This window comes from Rattus rattus, chromosome 3 (assembly GCF_011064425.1).
Source record: "Rattus rattus isolate New Zealand chromosome 3, Rrattus_CSIRO_v1, whole genome shotgun sequence".
NCBI lineage: Eukaryota > Metazoa > Chordata > Mammalia > Rodentia > Muridae > Rattus > Rattus rattus.
The window spans coordinates 62,522,576-62,539,122 of NC_046156.1; the positions used below are offsets into that span (position 1 = coordinate 62,522,576).

Sequence of the window (16,547 nt, forward strand, 5' to 3'; positions counted from 1 at the left end):
AAAACTTAAGCAGTATTTTTAGCACCAGTCCCGCCCAGTCCCACTGTTCAGCCTGGGCACATCCACTGACTCCGGCAGTGTAATGTCAGAGTGGCAGACATTGCCCCTTTAAAGTGACTCTTTCAGATACTTCACGGTTTCCCATGGCTTTTGGACATGCAAACCTTTGATAGCCTGGACAGTTTCATAGTATTCTTAAAGTTAACACAAAGATTTAAACCACGTGGTTTGCCCAATTTTGTAGAGATGTCTGGATCAAGAGAGTAGTGAACCATTTTCAACAGGTCATCGCAGGCTGCTTACAGGAAGAGGGTGCCTCCGTTTCTTTCTCATTCATCCAAGAATATTACATATATGGACTTGTATAACACCTACCTTCCTATTTCTATTTTTTTTATACTTATGACTTTCCGGAGATTTCAGGTACATCTATCAGTATTTGTTTCTTTTTATTGCTGAATAAGGTTCTGTCATAATGGATTTACGAATTTAACAGTTCACAGGGCTAGAGATGGCTCGGCTGCCAGAGCACTGCTCTTCCAGAGAACCTGGGTTTGACTCCCAGCACACAAGGCAGTGACCTCTTCTGGCTTCCTTGGTCATTATGCACACATGGTAGACAGATGTAGGGGCAGGCAGAACACCATACGTACAACATCAAGTGAACGAACGCACTGTCACCTGCTCTCTGGGTGGGATTGTGTAGAACTGGCACTACTTCCTGAACAGCCCATGAGCTGATGGCGTGGAGAGAGCTCCCCGGCCTGGCGAGGTTATAACCCGATTCCTCAGGAGCTAGAGTCTCACATCACTCCCTTTGGACTGGGTGGCTCATAGTGGCAGAGGCTTTTTTAAAAAAAAAGATTTATTTATGTATATGAGTGCACTGTAGCAGTCTTCAGACACACCAGAAGAGGGCACCAAATCCCATTACAGATGGTTGTGAGCCACCAGTGGTTGCTGGGAATTGAACTCAGGTCCTCTGGAAGAGCAGCCAGTGCTCTTTTTTTTTTTTTTTTCTTTTTTTCGGAGCTGGTGACCGAACCCAGGGCCTTGAGCTTGCTAGGCAAGTGCTCTACCACTGAGCTAAATCCCCAACCCCTACAGCCAGTGTTCTTAAGCATGGTGGAGGGTTTTTACTTACTGTTTTTCCTCTCATTTTTAGGAATTGGTTCATTTAATCTAAATATCAAGTTTATGCTCAGAGTTGTTCATAGTACTGCTTTATTCTTTTGATAGCTACAGGGATTTTAGAAATGTCCATTTCAGTATCTTGCAGGTGGGGGATGGCTTTAAAACAAGATTCAACTGTGTAGCCCAGGCTCAAACTTGTTATCCTCCTGCCTCTACTACTCAGGTGGGAGGATTACAGGTGTCCTTCACCACGTCAGGTTTTATGTATTACTGAAAACTGAACCTGGGACTTTTTCCATGCTTGTCAAGCATTCTAACAAGTGAGCTATATCTCGGTACATAAATACTATGTTGGTGGTGGTGTTTTTGTTTTTGTTTTTTTTTAGACAAGGTTTCTCTGTGTAGCCTTGGCTGTCCTGTAATTGTGGACAGGCTGGCCTCTAATTCTCCTGCCTCTGCATCCTGAACTCTTTGGCCAAAGGCGTGTGCCACCATTTAATCTAGACAATTTCTCATTGTTATCCTTTCCCAGGTGTTCTAGATTGTGTCAAGCTGACAATTAAAACCAGCCATTATAGTTTACAAGTCTGCCTTTCTCTTAACTAACTGGTAAGATCAATGTGTATCAAAGAACCGTCTTAATTCCCTTGACTGAGATTAGTGGTGCGTGCTTCTAATCCCAGCACAAAGACAGACAGATCTCTGTGAGTTCAAGGCCAGCCTGGTCTGCACAACAGGTTCTAGGCTACATAGTAGGAACTCGTCTCAAAAAGGCAAGTGCTACCACCCCTGACATACCGGGTTTTTCTAAAGGACAGATAAAATTGTTATATGTGATTAGTGTGAGATGATAATCAGCTAATCGTGTGCCAACACTAGGCAGCGTGTGCACTGCCGCACAGTTATCACTGTTGGTGGGAATGTGTCATTTTAGAGAACCTGTGGCAGGGGGGCTGCAGAGACGCTCGAGTTTAAGAGCGCTGGCTGCTCTCGCACCGGACCTGGGTTTGGTTTCCAGCACCCACGTGGTGGCTCGCAGCGCTCTGTAACTTCAGTTCCAGGTGATCTGATGCCCTCTTCTGGCCTCCAGTGGCACTGCACACAGATGGTGCACACGCACATGTGAAGGAAAGCACTCATACGCATACAATTTTAAAAAATCTTTAAAAGCAAGACAAGCAAACAAAAAACACCTCTTGGAGCAGGGGAGACATACCTGCCAGGCAATCAGGAGAACCCGAGTTTGATTCTTGATGGCAGTACCTGCCTGTAGTCTCAGTGCTCGTGTCTGGGGACGGGAGGATTCGGAGGTGCTTTGCTGGCTTTCCAGCCTAGCCAAGTAGGTGAGCTCCAGGTTTACTGAGTTACCTTTGACCCCAAAAATAAGGGGGACTCAGGCAGATCTCTGTGACTTCAAGGACAGCCTGCTCTAAATCGTGAGTTTCAGGACAGCTAGGACTACACATTGAGACTCCCAAAAATGGGGGTGGGCAGTAGTTGAGGAAACACGTGAGCTTTCAAATGCACTTGGCACACACACACACACACACACACACACACACACACACACACACACACACACACACACACACACACCCACTATCATATTCTGCTAATCTTTTTTTTTTTCTTTTTTTCGGAGCTGAGGACCAAATCCAGGGCCTTGCGCTTGTTAGGCAAGCGCTCTACCACTGAGCTAAATCCCCAACCCCTCTGCTAATCTTTTTTTTTTTTTTTAATTTATGTATTGGGGGGGGTATGCTCATGCATGGAGGTGAGAGGACAATTTGCAGGAACTGGTTCTCCTTTTACCATGGAGATCATGGGGATTGAATTAGGTCACCATGCTCGGTGACAAGAGCCTTTATATGCTGGTCAATCTTACTGGGACTGCAAATCTGTTTCTTTTTAAAATATCTTTTATTTTTATTTATTTAATTTATTTATTTTGAGACAGGGTCTCACTCTAGCTAGCTCTGTGGCCTGGAACTTTCTACGTAGACCCATCTGACCTCAAACTCAGATCTACCTGCTTGTGCCTCCGACAATAGTTCAAGGATGCTTTCATCCCTGGATGCCCAGAGCACCCATCTTCTGAGGTTTGGGGTGCAGTCAAGTAGTAGAGGGCTAACATAGGCAGGCAGTCTGGGTTCCATCTCCAGCACTGCAAGGAAAACAGAAAGAAAGGAAACAGGGCTTTCCATTTTCTCCTCCCACCCTCTTGCTGTCACACTTTGACCGTTCAAGCCCTCATTTTTTCCTATTGGAACTGAGGTTCAGAGTGTCTAAGTCCCTCATGCATCCTAAATTTTTAGCCTACTTTTCTCTCACTTTTGTTTTCCTCTCTGAGGTTTTAGTTGTCCCCACAGGTGTTTGGAAACTCTCCTTCATCCTTTGAAATTAGTCGATCTCAGAATCAATACTCATTATCCTGCGGTCTGTAATCTGTACAACTTCTGTATGGCTAATAGAGGCTCTGTTGGATTCAGGCTTTTGTTTCTTTGTTTGCTGTTTGCTTGCCTTGTTTTTGTTTTTGTTTTTGATATGTCTCTCTTGTGTTACTCCAGGCTGGCCTTGAATCGATGATCTTCCTGCCTCAGCCTGTTAAACGCTAAAATCATAGGGCATGTGTGTGTGTGTGTGTGTGTGTGTGTGTGTGTGTGTGTGTGTGTGTGTGTGTGTGTGTGTGTGTGTGTGTGTGTGTGTGTGTGTGTGTTCATTTCCAACTTGGGATTTAGTATATTATTGTTTGGTTCTAGGGTTTATCCTGGGTTTCAAGAACTTCCTGGCTGGTTGTCAGGAGTAGACATTCTGGTGTCAAGAGCCAAGTACAGTAGGGTGCACCTGCAGTCTGAATACTGGCAAAGCGGGGACAGGAAAATCAGCAGCTCAGGGCTATCTTGGGCAACATGAGACCCAAGCTCCAAACAAAAAAATTACTGGCTTAGAGACGGCAGTCCAGGAATAATTTCTCCACTGTCTGAGGAAGAGTAATCTATGCCCTGTGTTCCTGTGATCTGAGAATCGAGGTATACCCAGGAGCCACATGGAGCCATGGGCTTGTACCCATGGGCTTGTGTGGACAAAGACCTGTTAGAGACCTATCTACCCAGGGCGACCTGAAACTGGACAAGCTGAGCACACTGCTCTAGGACTGTCTTTGGATAGGGATAGACAGGCCTGCTAAGAGAACACTTTGGCTGGCTGTTCTTGTGGGCTTGAAAGGTAAGGGGTCACTGTTGCTGTTGTTGTTATTACTAGGAAAGCGTGGACATTCTCAGGCTGACTCTCCAGAGTGAACTGACAGGAGATGAACTTGAGCACATAGCCCAGAAGGTATCAGGGTGTCTGTCGGCGGGGCAAGGCCTCTCAGCCAGTTCTTTCGCTGCTGATCCCTCACCCAGGTGTTGCCTGGAGCCACCCACCTCTGTTGCTGCAAGCCTGAGAGCATCTCCTTTCAGACACACCCAGCTAGCTCAGCCTCATGCTTCGGGAAATGGGAGACCCCCTCCCCCACTAAAATGAAAGCTAACCCAGGTTTTCTACTAACGTTCCTTGTCCCATGTCCTTGTTGCTGTGTGGCTGTCTGCTCTTGGAGGGGAAAGAAGTCAGACTGAAGCTTCTTGTAGGTCGTGTGGGTCAGGGCAGGAGGTCCTGGTTGCTGTGTGGTTTCTGAGTCACTTCTCTCTGTCTCTCTGGCAGGCGGGCAAGAAGACCTATGCCATGGTGTCTGGCCACTCCTCAGGTCATTCTCTGGCTTCAGAACTGGTGGAGTCCCACGATGGCCATGAAGAGATTATTAAGGTGAGCCCAGTCCACTTTCCCTTTTTCTGTCTGCTTTACCCCTCAGGTGCAGCTCAGAGGGGGCTGCTGATTGACAGAGAGCGTGTAGGTGGGAGAGAAGGGAGGGTGCTTCTGCTCGTCTTCAGCGATTTTAACACCCAGAATCGAGTCTACAGTGAGTGACTTTGGCTGAACCTGGCCCCAGGCATGGGGATGAACAGTTTTCCTTCTTTTTCAAAATAGCTTTAGAGGAGGCTAGAGAGATGGCTCAGTGGTTCACCACTTACTGCTCTTGCAGAGGACTTGCGTTAAGTTCTTAGCACCCATGTCAGATGGCTCAAAACTGCAGGTAACTCCAGCACCAAGGAATCTAATGCCCTCCTCTGGCCTCCCTGGGCAACTGTACTCATGTGCACAGACTCCTACACAGACACAAGATTATATACATGTGGCTAAAATTAAAAAAATCTGTGGGTAGAGAAATGGCTTTGAGGTTAAGAGCACCGGCTGCTCTTCCAAAGGACCTGGGTTCAATTCCCAGAGCCTATGTAGCATCTAACAACTGTATGTAACTCCAGTTCCAGGGGATCTAATGCCCTCTTCTGGCCTCAGAGGGCACCTGACACGTGTGTACAGACATACATGCTAGCAAAACCCCAACATGCATATAAATAAAAAATAATTTTTAAATAAAAATAACTTTATAATATATAGTTAGATAATTTACATGTGACACAGTGAACTTAGATAAAATAGTCAATCAGTGGTTTTTAGTATAGCCATAGAGTTGTTCAAATATCATCACTTTAAATTCCAGGGGTTTTGTTTTATTTTTAATTAAAGACCAGGTCCGTGTAATCCATTTTTGCCTCAAATTTTCAGTCTCCTTTCTGCCTTAGCCTCCTGAGTCCTGGATCTTGCTTGAGATGTATGCCACCAGGTTTGGCTTCAGTTCAGAAACATCTCCAGTTATTTCTCCAGCTCTGGCTGCAGCATAATATCTTTTTATTCTTGCCCGTTTTGGATTTTTCTATATATGGAATCAATAACATGTGACACCTATTTTCTTCAGTTTGTTCCCTTCTTAAAAATGTCTACTTTTAATTAATATGTTAATTAATGGGACTCAGTGTGACCTTTCCATGCGTGCACTTAGCATATTTTCTTGCTTGTAACAGTGATTCTTCTAATCTGCCCATCAGTCCGTAAGACAGTGCCATCCTGATTAGGGATTACCGGAATATTGTGGCTAATTTTGAAATTGTCCTTTTAGGTTTTTTGATTGATGCTCAGGGTTCCTAACACCCCTCTGTAAACTTTAAGCTCAGTTTACCAGTTTTTGCAACGAAGCCAGCTTGAGGGGATGGAGAGAAGGCTCAGTGGTTAAGAGAACTGCTTGTTCTTGCAGAGGACCTGGGTTCAGTTCCCTGAAGCCATGGTGGCTCACAGCGGAGTAAAACTCTAGTCCCAGGGGAGCCAACGCTTCTTCTGACTTCATAGGCACGTGGTGCACAGACATGCATGCAGACAAAACACTTATACACATAAATAAGTAAATCTCTCTTAAAAGGAGCTGGCTAGAGTTTTAATAAAGATGGGTTGAATCCGTGGTTCAGTTTGGGAGGGAACTATCTGAGTCTTCCTGTGCAAAAAGATGGGATAAAGAATGAAGTTAATTTTTTTAAGATTTTCTTTAATTTTTTTTACAATAACTAATTCATAAATTTCAAAATTAGAAAACTTTAGTTTACCATTTAAAAATATTTATTTTAGATTTATTAATTTTGTTCTGTGTGCACAACTGTTTTGTTCCAGTTTATGTCAGTGTACCATGTGCATATCTGGCCTGGTGTCCACATATATCAGATGAGGGCATCAGGATCCCCTACAATTGGAGCTACAGATGGCTGTGAGTTGCCTTATGGGTGCTGGGAACCAAACCTCGGTCCTCTGCTCTGCAAGAACAAGTGTTGTTAACTGTTGATCCTTATTTCTAGCCCCTCATTTGCTATATTCTTTTTTTTTTTTTTTAAGATTTATTTATTTTATTTGAGTACACTGTAGCTGTCTTCAGACACACCAGAAGAGGGCATCAGATCCTATTACAGATGGTTGTGAGCCACCATGTGGTTGCTGGGAATTGAACTCAGGACCTCTGGAAGAGCAGTCAGTGCTCTTAGCCTCTGAGCCATCTCTCCAGCCCTTTTTTGCTATATTCTTTTTTTTTTTTCATTTTGCTATATTCTTACATTATAGGCTAGGCTAGATTGGAACTTGCTATGTAATGCTGGCCTCAACTCTTAATTCTGCAGCCTCTGCCTCCCAAGTGCTGGGTTTAAGGACATGCACCACCGTACCCAGTGTTGGAATCTATTATTACTTTTAAGATAGGATTTCACTTTGTAGTTCAGACTAGCCTAGAACGCCTGCCTCAACTTACCATGTGATAGGATTACAAGTGTGAGCTCCCACACCCAGCTGTAAATGAAATATATTATTTTATGTATCTATTTGTGTGAGCTTGTCAGTGTGATCATATGTAGATGCATGTACTTTATGCCTGCACACATATGCAAATGCCAGAAGAAGCCATTGGGTGTCACTGTCTGCCTTTTCTTTTGAGGCAGGGGTCTCTCCCTAAGCCTGAGGCCTGTGCATTCTTAGCTAAACGGGAGGCCAGCAAGCCCTGGTGATCTTCCCTTCTGTGCCCTGCTTGGAGCTGGGGTCACAGGTCCTTGTGGGGAAGCCAGCTTGACACCTTGGTGCTAGAATCTGAACTCCAGCCCTCATGGTTTCAGAGAAGTGCTCTTAACCATTGAGTCACCATCTCTCCAGCTCCTGTAAATGAGATTTCATCTTTGGATTGCTAATTGCTAGAATGTAGGGAGACCGCCTGGTGTACACTGAGGTCATGTCTTTAGCCTTGCTGCTCTAAAGTTGTCATCAATAGGGCTTCTTAGGCTGTTCTCTCTGGAAGGTTCTGCCATCTACAAATAGGCATATTTCTTCCTCCCCAAACCGAGTGCCGTTACTTACTTTAGAGGACAGTGTTATCCCATAATCTAGCAGGGTAATTATTGTAAACATCTTGTTTTATACCCTCCTAGAAAGGTATACCTTTTTTTTTAAAAAAAGAAAATCAAATTATGTTACTATACTCTGTCGTGACATCTTCTCCCATACTTATGACACATTGTAACATCTTTTGTGTCTGCGTCTGGCATTTTAGTGGCTGCATAATAGTCCATTAAAGACCTACTATAATTTATTGAGTTAATTGCCTGTCGTTGGACATTGCGTTTATTTTTATTCTTTTGCAACCATATCTAATACTTACCTGAACACAGATGTATATTCTAACAGTCAGAGATGTCTCCTCAGCTGGAAAATGCTGGTGTGCTGAGCAGAGCAGTAAGTCCCTCCCTCAGCTGGTGCACTTGTCTGGAATGAGTGAGGCCTGCATTTGGTCCCCGGCACTGCCACACAGAGTAATAGGAATCCGTTTTTAGCTCTGCTAAGTCAAATCACCAAGTAGTCACCGGGTAAATAGGTGGGGACAGTATGTTCCTTCCTCCCTCCTGGGTATGGGCTGTGTGTTTCTTTTTTTTTTTTTTCTTTTTTTCGGAGCTGGGGACCGAACCCAGGACCTTGTGCTTGCTAGGCAAGCGCTCTACCGCTGAGCTAAATCCCCAGCCCCTGGGCTGTGTGTTTCTTAACTGAGCAGTGTCATCCTTTCTGCAGGTGTACTTGAAAGGGAGGTCTGGGGACAAGATGATCCACGAGAAGAACGTCAACCAGCTGAAGAGTGAGGTCCAGTACATCCAGGAGGTGTGGACCCTTTCCTTGGAGGGAGCGCCTAGATTCCCTGAGCCTTAGATTTTCAGGGCTACCTTCTTTTATGGGTTCTGATGGTTTTTCCTTCTGTTCCTTTGATGTCACTGAAGTGCCCCCATACCTTCCTATGTGTTAAATTATATTTAGTTCTATATTTCTATTTGTTACTTGGTTTTTTGAGTCAGGATCTCTCTGTGGAACCGTGGCTGTCCTGGGACTCTATGCAGACCGGGTTGGCCTTGACCTCATAGAGATCTGACTGCCTTTGTCAAAAAGCATTTTTGACCTTTCCAACCTCACCCATTAATCAACAAATAATTAAGTATCCTGTACCTAGCCAACTCTGTGATCTGTTTGGTCTTAATCCCATCTTCCTCAGTCTTTCCCTGCCCCTGCCTGGCTTCTTCCTCTCCTTAGCACTTACCACTGGATTCCATACTAGACATCTTATTTGTCTTTCGTATCACGTGTCTTTTCAACTAGCATGACAGTGCTGCCAGAGGAGGGGATTAATTTATCTTGTGTGTACAAGACAGGTTGGGTTGTCACCCCAGTTGAACACAATTCCTCTGTCTGCAGCCAGTGACCCAAAGGTTGTTTACTTTCCCTGCCCTGAATCTCAAGTGTTTGGCCTTCTTTTCCCAGGCCAGGAACTGCCTGCAGAAGCTCCGGGAGGATATAAGTAGCAAGCTTGACAGGAGTCCAGGAGGCCCCCTGCATCAGCAGGAGATACAGGTATTTTCTAATGGTGCTGACTCTCAGGACATGGTAAGGAAGGGAGAGTGGATCAGGGATCTGGTTTCCTGAGAATTCTCCGAGACAGGCTTCCCAGCACATAGTTGGAGACAATCAGCCATGGATCCAAACTCTTATAAGTTGATCCTGCTGAACTTGGGTGACCCTAAGTAAAATGAAAGTCTCTTTTTTTTATTTATTTATTTATTTATTTATTTATTTATTTATTTATTTATTTATTTATTTATTTATTTATTTATTTTTCGGAGCTGGGGACCGAACCCAGGGCCTTGCGCTTGCTAGGCAAGCGCTCTACCACTGAGCTAAATCCCCAACCCCGAAAGTCTCTTTTTTAACAAGGATTTTTGCTTGTGTGTTTATTCCATTTCATCTATCTATCTATCTATCTATCTATCTATCTATCTATCTATCATCTATTATCTATCGAGACAAGGTCTTTCTTTGTAGCCCTAGCTATCCTAGAACTTACTGTGTAAACCATGATGGCTTGTAACTCGCAGATTCACTAGCCTCTGCCTCTCAAGTGCTGGGATTAAAGGTGTGCACCACCACACCCTGCTAAGATTTATTATTTTTATTTTATGTGTATGAGTGTTTCCCTGCCTGTGTTTATGTACCATGCATGTGCCTAGTTTCCCAGGAGGCCGAAAGAGTGTTAGATCCCCGGAACTGACGTCACAGATGGTTATGAGCTGCCGTGTGGGTGCTGGGAAGCAAAGTCAGGTCCTCTGCAAGTGCTGCTCCCTCTTCAGTTGAAAAGTGGAAGTCTCGATCCAGTCCTGTCTCAGCCCTGGGCTGGGAAACTCCTTAGGGGTCCACCATCCTGTCCCTGTGCTTAGCCTGGCCTATGATGCAGGATGCAGAAGCAATAGTGTAGGAGCAAATACTGTATAAATCTTCTCTGAGAAGGTAGTGTGGGATTCCAGCTTTTTCAAAGTTCCAGGAAAGGAATGTTCTCAGAAGTAGGGAATGTCTTCTCGACCTTTCACTTGGGCTCCTGAGAGCAGACTTCTGTCTCCTTTGCCTTTTGCTTTGAGTCAGGTGGTCTTTCTCCAGAAGTCCCCTCCCTGTTCTGAAGGGAATAGTGGCCTAGTAGCTGGTGCCAGATGGGTTCCTTGTAGTCTTTTTTTTTTTAGAGATTTATTTATTTCATTTATGTAAGTACACTGTCACTGTCTTCAGACACACCAGAAGAGGGCATCAGATCCCATTACAGATGGTTGTGAGCCACCATGTGGTTGCTGGGAATTGAACTCAGGACCTCTGGAACAGTAGTCAGTGCTCCTAAGCGCTGAGCCATCTCTCCAGCCCAGTTCCTTGTAGGCTTGACTGGGTTCTGTGTTGTGATCATTTCCAGATTTATTTTGCTTTAGCTGAAGCAGGTCTGTGGAGACCAGTTGTCTGGTGGGAGGCACCAGAACATTTTGTGCTCAGTCAAGAGTCGGGCCACAGTGTCCAGGCCTCTAGTTGGCACAAATAGCAGGGTCACGTGGTGAGTGGTCTGGCTTTGGGTTAGATGGGATCATGGAAGAGCTTCTTCCTTTCTTGATTCTTGCTTGGCCAAAACCTGTCAGGATCCCTACCGCAAAGAGAGCGTGGTGTATATGGCATGTGACGGCTTGTACTCCTGGGTGGGATGTGTCTCACACGTTTTCCAGTCCACACAGCTTTAGCCCGAGGTCTGTTTGCTCCACCCCACAGGTTATAGTTCCCTCAAGGCCATTTTACAGCCCTCTTTCTGTTTTCTCATGGAGCAGTGGAAATCTGTCTCCCTCCCTTGCTCCTCTCTTCTCTTCTGTTTGTCCCTATTCCACCCCTTTCCTGCTTCCTCCTCTTTCCCTCCTTTTCCCCTCTCTCTTTCCCTATAAGATTAAAAAGTGTTTTCACATTTATTTTGCATGTGAACGAGCATGCATGTGAATGCATATGTGCATGCACTTACATCACAACACACATGTGGATGCCAGGGACAACTTGTAAGAAGCAAATTTTCTCCTCTGCTAGGTGGTTTCTGGGGCTTGAACTCAGATTGTCAGATTTGGTGGCAAGTGCCTCTGAGCCATCTTGCTGGTTTGTACCATTTGACATCTTAAAATATAATGCTTCAAAATTATTTGCTTGGTTAAATTGTTTTTTGTTTTTGTTTTCGTTTTTGTTTTTTTTTGGAGCCTGGGGACCAAACCCAGGGCCTTGCACTTGCTAGGCAAGCGCTCTACCACTGAGCTAAATCCCCAACCCCGGTTAAATTGTTTTTAACTCCTGATTTTATTTTTCTTCAAACAGGTGGTACTAGAAAAGCCAAATGGCTTTAGTCAGAGTCCCATGACTCTCTACAGCAGCCCACCTGAGGTAGGTAACAGGGAAGAGACCTGGCCATCCCACCTCATACTTACTTGGTATAAAAAGTAAACAACAAAGACAAAAAAGGCAAAAATACCCTAAGCTTACTGCTTAGAAGCAACTACTGTTGGTAGTGGATCCTCCTACAGCAGTGTCTCTGATTGGCTGCCCCTTGGATGAGCCCTAAGAGCTTAAAAGGAGTTGACGCCTTGGTCCCCTCCTGGGAGATGTGGAATAACTGTTCTGAGTTGTGGTCTGAGCATGAGGACTTTCTTTTTGTTCATGAGTGTTATCCCAGTGCGTATATATACCACATGTGTACCACATGTATGCCCATGCACGGAGGGTGGAAGAGGGTGTTAGATCCCCTGGAATTAGTGTTTTGGACAGTTGTGAACCATTAGGTAGATGCTGGGAGCTGAACCTGCCTTCTCTGGAGGGGCAGGAAGAACTCTTCACTGCTAAGCCATCTCTGTAGCCAGCATCAGGGCTCTTTGAGAGCTCTAAATGATTCTAATATTTATCCAAAGTCTAGTACCATTGTTTTCTAGGCAAAGATACTTATTTAAATACTGTGCTTATTAAACACACCATTTGTGCATGCACAATTGAGGGTCACGTTAAGCACAGTTTTGTTTACTTTCCCTCTTTTTTTTTTTTTTCTTTTTTTCGGAGCTGGGGACTGAACCCAGGGCCTTGTGCTTGCTAGGCAAGCGCTCTCCCACTTAGCTAAATCCCCAACCCCTTATTTTCCCTCTTGTATGCTCTACAAGCATGTTTACTCCCGAGGCACATCCCCAGACACCTGGCTTTTTATTTAAGTCTTTTATTTTTATTTTATTTTAAAGACAGAGTCTCTCTATGTAGTGTCAGCTATCCTGGAACTCACTATGTAGACCAGGCTGTCCTGGAACTCACTATGTAGACCAGGCTGGCCTGGAACTAACAAGAGATCCTTCTGCCTCTGCCTTCGGAGTGCTGGGATTAAAGGTGTGCACCATCACGCCCAACGTTATTTGAGTTTTACATCCTGTTGCTTCATAGAGCTTCATATGGTGGGTGTCCTTTTTTAAAAATGGTATTTGTTGCCTTATGTGATTAAATAGTCAGATATACTAACTGTAGAAAATCTTGGAAATTTAGAAACACAGAAAGTAAACCAAGAAAATGTTAAAAGTTTTAGTCTCAGCATCAGTGGTGGCGGCAGCTTGTAGACAGCCTAAGGACTTTGTGTCTCCGTGAGGGACTGCCGCTGAGGAGGAAAAGCCAGATTCCTGACTGCCCTGCAGAATAACTCCAGGACCAGTCAGAATGAAGGGAAGATGCAGGATTGTGCACATTTCAGACTGGGGGGCACATCAGGAAAAGCGAGAGGCTTAGGAAAAAGAGCACACATGGAAGGACAGGCTTCCCTAGACGAGCAGTCAACCTAGGTGTCTTTACAGTGGTGGATGGTGATCTTGTGGCTTTCTAAATCACACTGTTCAAAGGACATAATTTACAACATGTTTTGAAGACTAAGCAAAACTTTTTTAAAAATTAAGTAAAAAAATACGTGAAGTAGTCTATTTCTTGTCTTAAAGAATTTCCTTTTGTAAATGAAATTGTCAGGTAGTTTGGTTTAAAACATTGTGTTTTGCACCTATTTATTGTGTGTGCACTCAAGTGTGCGTGTACACTCAGGTGTGTGTGCATATATGTATGCATGAGCATTTGAATGCCCCCATGTGTGTGTGAAAGCCAGAAGACAGCTTAAGGGAAATGGCTCCCTCCTACCCTGTGAGTTCCAGGCATCAAGCTTGATGATTGGTCACAAACCTGTTTATTACCGAGCCATCCCATCACCCTGGAAGGTGGTTTTATGAGGTATATTGTCTGGGTATTTGGGATGAGAGAGAAGCAATACTATGGTCACCTTTACAAACATTTGGCCCAAAGTAAGCTGAGGTCTCTTGTTACTTTTAGCATCCTATTTAACTCCCTTTTAGGAAAGCCAGTGTCTCTGTAAGCACCCTCATTTTTCCTGCCTCTCTGCCCTGTCTCGTCTTCAGAGAAGTTACACTCGGATGAAGTTTCTGTCTTTTCATCCATGCACCTCACACCACATCTCTTTGTCTCCTGTTTCTTTGGTAGGTGGCTTTTTGTTTTTGTTTTGTTTTAAGGGGCTCTGTTTGCTCGGTGCTGAGAACTGTAATTATGGCCTCTACCACTAAACCACACACCCAGCCCCAAGGCCAGTTTTTGGGGGTTGGGTGTTTTTGGCCTTCAAGTGTGGAACTGAATCACACCTATTCATTAGTCACAGTGTGTCATAGTTCATCAAGGCCTCTCACTGATCAGACTGTTTTCTTCTTCTTCTCCCACTAACTATAAAATACTTAATCTATATGACTTTAAATATGGCTGTGAGGTGTTTTCACTTTATGTGCTAGATTTTATCTCCTTTTCCTGTTTTAAAAATATTTTTTTCTCAAAATACATTTTAGGGTCTATGTACATTACTGTATGAAGTCTGGTTTGTAGAGTCACAAATGATGGCGCCTGCCTGTAGTCTCAGGACCTGGGAGACTGAGGCAGGAGGATGAATGTCAGTTCGAAGCCTACTTTGTTAGTTGTTTTTCTCACATGTATTTTATAACCTCCTCTCTGTAGTGCTGGGAACAAAGCTCGGAGCCTTACAGCAAACACAGTCTGCTACTTAGCTTAAACGCTGACGTATTTTAATTAATGAAAAAAGTCAGGTCATTAAAGGGGTCTTGTGAGAAGGCTCGTTGAATAAATGTGTCAGAGACACATTCAGGATCCTCTTGCAGGGTTTCCACTTGGCCCAGGTGCTGGAGTGACACTAGAGAGGAACTGACAAGTGACTTAATTAATGTTCAGATTTCAGGACGGTTCCAGCCACGTGCTTAATGCTAAACATGCAGCTCGGATTGTTCTTTTTCCATAGAACACTGCATTTGGCAAATAAGTTGTTGGTAATAAATTATACGGCAATGTCCGCCTAGATTTTCTTACGAGCTCCAAACTGTACCAGATACTGTCTTTCCGACTTTGGACATAGCCTGTGAGATCTGGCGTGGTGAGGAGCCATCCCATCTCATATATGTAGAAATGGAGGCCCACGGGAGCCAGAAGACTACGAAGGCTGGGAAATGCCTCTCTCCACCCAGCTGAGGGTTCTGTGGGGAGGCAGAGGTCTTGCCACTGCCTACTGTAAAGCCCAGAGTCCGTGCCAGGCTCCCAGGGAGTTATGCAGTGTTTCATGCCTTTGCAGCAAAAACGAGAGCGAGACCCTACACGTCTGCTCAGCCCTTACCACCAGCCCACGGTCGGGTGTGTCTGGGAGGGACAGCAGTCGCCTCAGTGAGACACCCTTTTCATCACATCAGATCCCTGTCTTCATGCCTTTGCTCTAAACCTGTCTATCCAGAAGCAGCCCTATTTATGCATCCCGTGTGAGGTGTGAAAACAACAGAAGATGTGCCTTTGGGCTTTGGGTCTGCTGCCCTCTGAGAGATGGGAGTCAAATAGCCACTGTCCTTGGGGAGCCTAGCCTTAAAGGGAGGCGAGGCCATTTTTCTCAGCTCTAATCTGAAACTGGGACTGGTAGTTCATACCTTTAATCTGAGCCAGGGAAGGCCAATGAATGACCACAAATTTAAGGCCAGGCTGGGACTATGTATAGTGAGTCCCAGATCGGCCTGGGCTAGAGAATGACGTGTGTCCAAACAGCAAAGATAGTTCTAATCTAGAGGGAAGCAGGGCATGCCCATAAAGACAGCACACGCACGCACACCCATGCATGTACACGCACGCACACACGCTGAGACGTCATCCACTGAGCCACCGAGATGATCAGGTAAGAGTGACTGTGGCCAAGTTGGGGTTTGTCCTTGGCACCCACAAGGTGGAAGGAGAGACCTACCTCCAGCAAGTGGTCTTCTGACCTCCATACGTGCTCTGTGTCGCACACACCGTCACCCCAATACATGTAAATACAAATACATGTAAAAATGTTTTAAAAGAAACCATTCCTGGTCAGTGGTAGTGGTGAACGGCTTTAATCCCAGCACTTAGGAGGAGGCAGGAGGATCATTGTGAGTTCCAGCCCAGCCTGGTCTACAGAGCGAGTTCTAGAACAGCCAGAGCTGCACAGAGAAACCCTGTCTTGAATGTACCCCCTACCCCCCAAAAAAAGAGAGAAACCATTCCCTTGATGTATTTAAAAGTTACTGTGTCCTAAACAGTTGGGTTATCTGAGACTAGCCAAGTCCCTTAGGGATTAAGGGAGACTGTGTGTGCGTGTGCGTTTTTGTATGTGAGTGTTGTATGTGCGTGTGCGTGCCTGCGTGTTTGGTTGTGCTTTCTTGTGTTATGCTAATTCTTTTGTGAGGGTGATCCCCACAGATAGTCCAAATCCCAGTGTGGCAGGTGGCTTGGAGGGACCTCCTCTCACTAAGTCACAGATGTGGCAGCTTTCCCTTCCTGTCTCTGCACTGATTCTAGCTGGACCCCAGCATGAGTGAAGATGTTGAGAGCTTGAAGAAGACTGTGCAGGGGTTGCTTGCCAAGCTGCGGGAGGCTGAGCAGCGACACCAGTCAGACCGTGTGGCTTTTGAGGTAAGAGTTGGCATCTGGAGAGAGGGTGCCCTGGGGGACTGGCTCCTGGATGAAGGGCCAGTGACTTTCTCAGCATG

At 45.0% G+C, this 16,547-nt stretch overlaps 1 protein-coding gene across 2 annotated transcripts in view; it reads left to right on the forward strand.

Annotated features, from left to right (window-relative positions):
• Tuft1 (tuftelin 1) overlaps positions 1 to 16,547 on the forward strand; it is a 45,357-nt gene that overhangs the window by 14,604 nt on the left and 14,206 nt on the right. The window contains exons 2-7 of one of the 2 annotated variants that reach the window (XM_032897808.1): positions 4,396 to 4,470; positions 4,837 to 4,938; positions 8,659 to 8,745; positions 9,397 to 9,486; positions 11,791 to 11,856; positions 16,357 to 16,470. In XM_032897808.1, coding sequence (XP_032753699.1) covers positions 4,396 to 4,470; positions 4,837 to 4,938; positions 8,659 to 8,745; positions 9,397 to 9,486; positions 11,791 to 11,856; positions 16,357 to 16,470 — 534 coding nt within the window. The remainder of the gene's footprint in view (positions 1 to 4,395; positions 4,471 to 4,836; positions 4,939 to 8,658; positions 8,746 to 9,396; positions 9,487 to 11,790; positions 11,857 to 16,356; positions 16,471 to 16,547) is intronic. The other variant, XM_032897809.1, reaches the window with a different exon arrangement.